The following is a 9,221-nucleotide window of genomic DNA, read 5'->3' as shown; positions in this document are numbered from 1 at the left end:
GCTGGACGAAGTGGCCGGGGAGAGGGAAGTCTGGGTCTCCCTGCTGAGGCTGCTGCCCCCGCGACCCGACTCCGGATTAAGCGGGAGATGATGGATGGATGGATGGCATTCTGCATTCTGTCCCTTACTTTCTATGAATGATTCTGAATCTTTTGCATTCTATAAATGATTCTGATTCTCTTACATTCTGTGAATGATTCTACAGGCTGTGAACAATTGATTGACTAATTTTTTTGCTACTGAATCTTCTGCAGTCAGTGAATGATTCTGCTTTTCTTCAAATTCTGTGAGTCGTTCAGATTCTCGTAAAACTTCAGATTCACTTTGAGAGCCGCTCCCTAAATGCTGCAGTGTGAATCAGCACGACACGAACCTGCCAGTGTCCCCAAATCCAGCCATGATGATGGAGCTGGGTGCAGTTACTCCGTCATGCACCTCAACGAAGACCTTTTGGCTTTTGAAAAGCTCTGAAATGGGAAAAGTGTATCATCAGGTTGATGTCATCTCCTTTTGTTCCCCAAAACAGCATTAATATTTTCGGATTGGTTACTTCAATCAGTGTGTTTGGATTTGGCTGCTGCCCTACTTGCGGCTCACTAGGGGTGTCAAACAGATTTTTTTTTTTTTAATTCTGTTTTATTTGACAGCCAAATCTGATTTGAGTCTGGCGGGATCATCTCTTTGTCACTCATATGAGTTGAATACGAAACACGCGTTATTTTTATAATACAAATCAAGCAGGGTTGATGTTGCTTGTGAAAACTGTCCCTTCACTCACTCCAAAGAATGCAGGCTTTTCTATTGATAACCATTTATTCAGCCCCAAACTTTGATGGATTTTACGGTGTAGTGTCACCGCCCTTGCACTAGATGGCATTCAAAGCACATCGATCTCCTGGGCTGTGGTATTTTTGCCAAAAGTGAAATGAGACCCAACCTGCTCAAACGACAGAAGATGGGTAGAGAGCACGCTTATCACTGTCGATCTTGTGTTTTGCTGTGCATCAAAAGCTCCACCCCTCTGTTTTTCTTTTAAAATGCCATCTCTGAAATGGTGTCCTTTAACGTGGATTAACAAAGATTACCGTCAAAATAAAATGAGAAGTGCTTCCCCCCCTGGCTGATCAGTCATACATACAGTACTGTCTCTGTTGTAATTATGGTGGGGAATTCAGCAAAGTTTGAGCCTTGATTTTGCTGCCCTTGCGCTGTGAGCGTTTCACCCCGTTTCCTGTTTACCCCCTTGCCCTGTCTTGCCTGTTCTGTTGTTTTCTGCCTGCTGTCCCTGACAACCGTGCGTCCTGACGCTTGTCGATCCAGCCGGGGAGGTTTTTGTGGTTCCGCGTACTGCTTGTGAACCCGAGAAGCAATTTCAAATGACTGAGCCAGTAAAGCGAAGGCTGGCAAACTCTGTATGTGTGGGGGCTGTATGGTCTCTCTCAGTTCAAAGACTGACTTTTCTTGTTCAGTCGGTCTTGAAATCGATGTGTGTGTGTGTGTGCACGAGCGAACGCACATGTCTCTTTGTGAATGTGAAACCTGGCATCCTGTCCAGGGTGACACAAGATTCCTGTCTTGTGACATAAGATTCTTGGATTTGCCTTCAGCATCACCACACTGAACGAGTTTGTGTGTGTGTGTGTGTGTGTGTGTGTTTGTTCTGTCTACATAATCTACCATCCTTACTGTCCTATAACATGCAGGTATACTGATTTTGTCATCAGATCATGAAAAAAAGATCTTGATAGCAGAGGATGTGGGTTTTAGTTCCTGGATTTGCAAGAGACAATTTGTCATGTTACCTGCCCCCCCTGCCCCACCCCTGCAGATTCATCTACCAGGAACTTATCTGCACCCTGTTAGCAAATGCTAGTAACACCCACAATGAGAACCTCCTTTCTACACTGCCTGGATTAGCTCCCCTCACAGTTCAAGGGCATAAAGTACATTCTCTAACATAATAGCCACATGTCTGCACTAGCTTACCGTATGACTGATGCAGAGCCTCTGTTTCCCTGGCCCAGAGTCAGTAGTTGCCCATAGGTGTATATAATGGATCCCATTTACAAAACAGGGCGTTTCCCAAATGTGAGCCAACTGTCAGTTATTCAACTCTCTTGCACCATCAATTAGATTCTTTATTCATTTGTGTTTTAAAGGTCTCTTCCTCCGGTCCAGCTGAGCTATATAATCGAATTTTAATTCACCTTGAATAAAACAAAGCTTTTATTTTTAACAGAACTCCAAATGAGTAGCTCAATCATTTAAATTAAATAATGAACACTACCTTAATCGTTTAAATTTGAAACATGGCTATTTTTTTGTCCTTATGATTATTCCTGAGAATTGAAAATGAAAAATAAAACTGGTGGACAGTTAATTGTTAAAGGCTGTATACATGCACCTCTCATTTCAACGAACAGCTCAATCAAGAGTAACTGATTTTAAAATGCAACAAATACCAAAAAAGCGGTTAATCTGGTGGACCATAATGAACGGGATCGAAAATAATGATTGTAGGTGACCACAATGCATTTTTTTCCATTGTTTTCCAGAATAATCTTTATTTAACAGGACATGAAACTCTTATATGTGCAACACCTTAATTAACAGAAACTTTGAGATTTAGCTGTATCAAAGTATTACAATCTTTATGTCATTATTCTTTATTACAAATATTACAAGTACTTGATAACATTCAGTATTTCAAAATATATATAGTAAACCCTGTTGATAATAAATGTATAAAACAAATCTGAAGAAAATTGTGCACACGGTAATTCTAGAATAGATGTTTAACTAACTGCGTTTAACATAAATGTTATTTAGAAGGTCCTGCATGTTTTTCTTTGGGGTTAGCAGTTGGTACAAAAGAAATAAAACAAAATGATATAACTGTCGTCATCCCTTGCAAAAAGCTTGTTGAAAAAATTAAACTAATGCATATCGTTTTAGACAAGCTTTAGTGCCGTCATTTGTACATGTCGTAGTTTATCTTGCAGCTGTTGAGTCAAGGTACTTAATCCTAACATAAAATACACCCCCATTCTCAGAACTTGTGGTATTTTAGTTCTTTGTCTTTTATGTTTTGGCCTGGAGCTTCTTCAGAAGCTTTTCCACCTTATTGCCGACAGAATGCCGTGAATGAAGTAAAAGAGGGTAGTTATGTGGGAGAAGACCTGCAAGACATCGGAAGGAATCAGTGTCACCCGCTGCTCTTAGACACGGGCAATTTCCATGTGCATTTTCTCACACTGAGTTATATTACATAACAAACACTGCAGTTTAACACCCACAGTGCTGAGGGCTTAGCTCCTGCTTCTGGGTGTGTGTGTGTGTGTGAAAGAGAGAGAGAAAGAGAGAGAGAGTGTGTGTGTGTGTGTGTGTGTGAGAGAGAGAGAGAGAGAGTGAGTGAGTGTGTCTGGGTGAGTGAGTAAGTTAGTGTGGGTCGTGGCTCATGTACATATTACAATATGTAATGTCCCCACAATGTGATAACCTCTTATTTTGAAATTGTGGGGCAATTTTTTGGTGCCTATTAGGGAAACTCAGTTTTATATAAAATCTGCGCCTCCAATCAAAAAACTAAAAACATCAAACGTCTTGTATTTTCTTTGGTCACTTATGATTACAGGGCTGGGTAGTTGGGATTCGGGTTGTGCTCATAGAAATGAATGGAGAGTCCCCACAAAGATATAGATACGTTATCTGTGTGTGTGTGTGTGTGTGTGTGTGTGTGTGTGTGTGTGTGTGTATGCATGCATAAGTTTCCCCTGCTTACTCCCCTCTCCTCCTGCAGTCCAAGGAAAAACATAAACTGTCTGTGCTGTGAGAGCGGTGCGCCCAGTGAGAGAGACCGTTCCACCGGTACCCCTCCCTGGTGTTCTGTGCTCCCTGGGATAGGTTCCAAGACCCCCGCAGTTCTATACTGTATCAGTGCATATGGAAGATGGATGGAAAAAGAAATTTGTCTTTGCTAGGATACTTACCACCGCAGCAATGTCAATCCGGTAATACTTGTAATAAGTATCAAAGTCAGGAAAATCTGAAGAAAGCAAAGTCATTTGTTTGGTTCCATACAAGCAGGTGACGTAGGCCAGGGCAACAGACGCACTGAGGTAAAAGAACGCTGCCAGGAAATGGTACACAAAGTCCTACGAAAGAAGAATTTGATTTTAAAAGGATCATTGATTATGCACAACAGAAACAGAGGATTATGGGTATGTTTAAGCTGGGGCGCATTTAGCATTAATGAATGGGGTGCAGTTCTATATTTCGCCATTTGGTGTACCATTACTGTCAATCATTTGTATAGTGATGACCAACTTCCCACATCTTTCATAGGTCTGCGGGGGGGGCCCTTACCGCAGCTGCCCAGCCCCCACTGTTCTTGTGTCCTCCACAGACAAAAATCACCAGCCACAGGAAGGTCATGATGAAGCAGAAGACTGACACAAACATCACCCATCCTAGAGGGTTGGGTGGAATCACATGTGAAGAGGCAACGAGGATCCAAACTAGTCCTCCAAAGATCTGGAAAGAGAAAGTAAAAATGATGCAAGCAGTCCTGGTACCTTCTAAGTCAGTCTGCATGGTCTAGGTCACACTGCACTTATACCAAAAACAAGTGGACAAAAGCTGTGAATAATGTGATTAATTAACTTTACATCACTCACAATTTCTAATCAATAATCTGTTCTAACCACAAAGAACTCACACTATTCACAGAAGAACATAAGAGTTGGCTGATGGAACCTACTGATTTTTTTTCGCCTTATCAGTAATCATGTGACACAGAAAGCCCCGCCTCCATGAACGGAACCATTGACATAATTACGCTACATAAGAAAAGCAGTGGAACACCCTTCAATTGTAATGCAATTTGTTACTCATCTATCATGTATTAAAAAAAACATTGTCATCCCATTGTGCCTAATAAAACAAAACAGAATTCCGAATAAAGCAATGTACTTAATCTGAGAATGTCATTCTGTCCAGTTTCAGCCCTGTAGATGTCTTACACAGGCATCTGTGAATTAATGTTCTTGTTCAGTGACTCGTTCCTGTTGTGTTGCAACAGCGCTAAATTTTCTCCCTGCTGTTTTATCAGTTAATTAAAAAACCACATAGTGTGATACATACAGTAGTGCTTTTGGTTTTCACCTGCAGTGTTTTTCCATTTGTAATATGTATTTAAATTTCTATGTGTGCTGGTTGGCACTCAGAGAAGCAAGCAGTGATTGTTAAAAAAATTCTAACTATGGTATTGGGGTTAAAAGTGGTTGGAAGCCACTAATTGTATATAAAATACCACTGATTTACACATCACATGTTTCTCATTTTTGAATAACAGACCGGTGGGATTTGCTGGAAAATATAAAGACATGGCTGGAACTAATAAATAAATAAATGATCATCCATCCATCTATCCATACATCTATCTGTCCATCTATCTATCCCTCCATCTATCCATTTAACTAGTAAGCACTCATCCTGGTCAGGTTACAAAGTGATAAATGATAATATATCATATATAATTATAAAGATTATGGCCTGTTCAGGTCCTGCACTGAAAAAAAGAAATAAATTGTACTGTAAATCCATTTTGTCAATTCTGTATATATCAAGCGATCTGTCCCTGGGTCAGACCTGTCCAACAGCACACAGCTGTATATCCAAAAGAATTGCAGGTACCTTCTCCATCTCCACAACTGCTCACATGTTCAGCGTAACATGCCAAATAAGTCTGATGGTTAACTCTCCACTGCAGACTGAGATATACACTCAGTTATGCATCAGACATATAATTCAATGCATAATTATAAGAGAACACCATTGAAGTGATGTGTCTTCAAATCCCAAGACTGCTGTTAGCTTTTGCTGCTGCTCTGTTTGAGAACACAGCAGCAAAATAACCAAATCCATAAATAAAAATTTGCGAAACTGGTTCCATCTATATTTATTACAAAATACCGTTCTCTAAATATTTGTACATATATATATATATATATATATATATATATATATGTATATATAATAATTATTTTTTTTTTGTGAGCTTATTCTCTGACATCCCTGATCTCAGTCCCCAGCACAAATCCATCTCTTTTTCTTGCCATCTTTAAAACTTGTAATCCAACCGTCTTGTTCTAAATTTACTATGCAGAGTGCAATAGTGATTATGTTGCTTGTCAACATGGGTGTTATTAGCTCCAATCCAATCCAAGCCCCAAGCATTTTACACCCCCGATGCCAGTCTTCCTTCAAAAAACAAAAAGCCCCAGGTAACTTTGTCTTAGCCCCCCCACACCTTTTCAACAGCTAGAAATGCCCCTGGTTGTGGATAAAAAAAATCTGAAAGCTGAAATAAACAGTACTTATACGCAATAAGTTTGTGATAATTTCCATTGCTATTGGTAATTAATACTTCCCAGCTGGTATCCTACAACAAGATAAATGAGTTTAAGCTCAGTGCGCTACTCTTTCCCTTAAAACTGCCAAAAAGAATAACCTGGGGGGTAAGATGGGAATGCACTCCGTAATACTTACCAGCTCTGGAAGGTAAAAGACGTCCGGGGTACTGGTGCATACGCCAAGCCCGCTGGGTAAACTCCCCGCTGACTGTGCTGTGGTAGATGCCATGATCTTACTGCTTCAGGTCTTGGCCACTCAAGTGGCTTTACAGGAGAACAGCCTCTCCTTTTGAAGAATGGTCAAAACTTGAAAAACCAGTTTTCGTATGACGACAGGACCGAGCGACCAGACACACCCTGAAAATACAATTAAGTGTTTTGACTGTGCACTTCCGTGTTGGTATGCGAAAGAAAAAAAAATTAAAATGATAAGGTGACAAATTAGATACAGTCTGTGCTGATCTGGGATGAAATGTGATTGGTCATTTGTTTTGTGTGTGGTACCTTCTGATTGGAAGCATGCTAGTATTACACCCATATTCAAAAAAGAGGGTAGAAGTAATCCAGCAAACTATAGGCTAATCAGTTTAACTTGCATAACTTGAAAAGTAATGGAAGCTATAATCCAAGTGAAAATGGTAAATCACCTGGATTCAAATAACATTCTGAGGGATAGCCAACATGGATTTAGGAGAGGTAGATCCTGTTTAACTAATCTACTTGAGTTCTTTGAGGAAGCTCAAAGAGAAATTGATCACAAAAAGGCCTACGACATAATCTACTTAGATTTCCAGAAGGCCTTTGATGTTGTCCCCCACAAACGAGTCTTGCTTTAGCTGAGAGCTTCAGGGATTTTAGGAACTGTAGCAGGTTGGATCAAAAACTGATTAACAGACAGGAACCAGCAGGTGGTTATTACAGGCACAATGTCACAGTGGGCCTGCGTTCATAATGGGGTACCGCAGGGTTCAATTTTAGGACCACTATTGTTCCTAATTTACATTAATGATATTGACACCAATACATACAGTAAACTGGTTAAATTTGCAGTCGACACCAAGGTGGGTGGTGTATCAGATACTAAACTAGCAGCACAGAGGCTACAACAGGATCCTGATTTAATTAGCAAATGGGCTGATACCTGGCAGATGAAGTTTAACATAGATACATGTAAGGTAATCCATGCAGGGAACAGAAATATAAAGTACAGATATTTTATGGGTTCCACTGAAATAAAGGTAGCTGATTACGAGAAGGATCTCGGTGTGCATGTTGATGCTTCCATGTCCCACTCTCGCCAGTGTGGGGAAGCAATTAAAAAGGCCAATAGGTTGTTAGGTTACATCTCTAGGTGTGGAGTTTAAGACAAGGGAGGTGATGCTACGATTATACAATTCCTTGGTATTGTGTGCAGGTTTGGTCACCATACCTTAAAAAGGACATTGCTGCCTTGGAAAAGGTTTAATGTAGGGCTATAACAATGATTCCTCGTCTTAGAGGAATGTCTTATGAGGAGAGGTTAGCTGAGTTGAATCTGTTCAGCCTCGCACAAAGGAGATTAAGGGGGTGCATGATCCAGGTATATAAGATTCTAACAGGTCTGGATGCTTTTCAGCCTAATGGCTAATTCAATATTAGTTTAAATACTTGAACTCGTGGCCATAGGTGGAAATTAGCGGGAGAACATTTTAAACTGAATTGGAGAAAACACTTCTTTATAGAGTGTGTAGTTAGAGTATGGAATAGTCTTCCTGTTCATGTAGTGCAGGCTAAAACCCTGGCTTCCTTTAAATCAGACTTAGATCAGATTTTAAAAACTCTGTGCTATTAGTTAAATTCTCCCCAAATGAGCTTGATGGGCCGAATGGCCTCCTCTCGTTTGTAAATATACTTATGTTCTTATTTGTCAAAATGTGTGAAGACACTGCACTGGGGGGTTACCTCTTATTTATTAACAGCCTTATCTGTAATCTTAAACGGGGCTAGATATGTGACCAAAACATTTTACGGCGAATGGTTAACGTCATTGTAAGTCTGCAAAACCAGAACTTGTGCACTGTCATAGTTCACCACGGTCCAGTGCCGAAGCCTGCATGAATGAGGTTTGGTGCTCAGGAACACAATCTCTCCTAATCTCTGATGTTTTAACCTATTATTTACCAGTTCATAGTGGTAAAGTTTGGATGACAAGTATTTTCCTTCTCAGCCTTTGAAAACCCTCAATTATTAGAACTCAGGAGTCATTTCACCAAAGTATGGAATTATGTGGGTTACCTTCTACAGAACATCTGGGGGGGTTTTGAAATGTCTTTAAATATTTTTCCTCCATCACATTTCAAAGTTTGTCACCAAGCAGAATTAGTGTCCTTCAGCGAGGAAAACTGTGTAGGGTGTGCACAGAAGGCTGGCCGCCGAAGAGGTAACCTGGGAGGTGACGGAAAGTTGAAGTGGGAGTGACAACAGGCACAGTAGGGTTGACGTGGCAGCCAGAATCTCCATGACAACCGGGCCAAGCCTGCAACTAGGCAGCTCAGTTAAGCTGCTGTGGGTCACGTTCATGCCAATTAGTAACAGTGGAAGAAAGGGTTGGAACCATAGAAACAAAATTTTCCCAGTGGGAGTGTCTAACATGTTCTATTATTCAAAACCTGTGATCTGGATTTACAGCAATTCATTATTTGCCGAAAGATGTTTATTCTGCATGTCTGGAATGTTTTCATTCCTTATTTTAATTTCGGTATACTGTATTCCGGTGTTGGTAAGTTGATCTCTAAGCTATTAAGAGATCAGATTGGGTGGTGGTACTGT

General features: G+C 40.5%; 1 protein-coding gene across 1 annotated transcript; it reads right to left on the bottom strand.

Moving 5' to 3' along the window:
- Positions 1-2,532: 2,532 nt before the first annotated feature.
- malb (mal, T cell differentiation protein b) lies at positions 2,533-6,705 on the bottom strand. The gene is made up of 4 exons (XM_049007399.1): positions 6,550-6,705; positions 4,366-4,533; positions 3,990-4,154; positions 2,533-3,179 (listed from the first exon to the last, which is right to left on the bottom strand). Exons 1-4 carry the CDS (start codon positions 6,640-6,642, stop codon positions 3,105-3,107), a joined length of 501 nt encoding a protein of 166 aa, XP_048863356.1. The 5' UTR covers positions 6,643-6,705; the 3' UTR covers positions 2,533-3,104.
- Between the last annotated feature and the right edge of the window lie 2,516 nt (positions 6,706-9,221).

This window comes from Brienomyrus brachyistius, chromosome 3 (assembly GCF_023856365.1).
Source record: "Brienomyrus brachyistius isolate T26 chromosome 3, BBRACH_0.4, whole genome shotgun sequence".
Classification (NCBI taxonomy): Eukaryota; Metazoa; Chordata; class Actinopteri; order Osteoglossiformes; family Mormyridae; genus Brienomyrus; species Brienomyrus brachyistius.
Note: the sequence above shows the minus strand (reverse complement) of the source record. Positions and strands in the feature narration are given on the sequence as shown.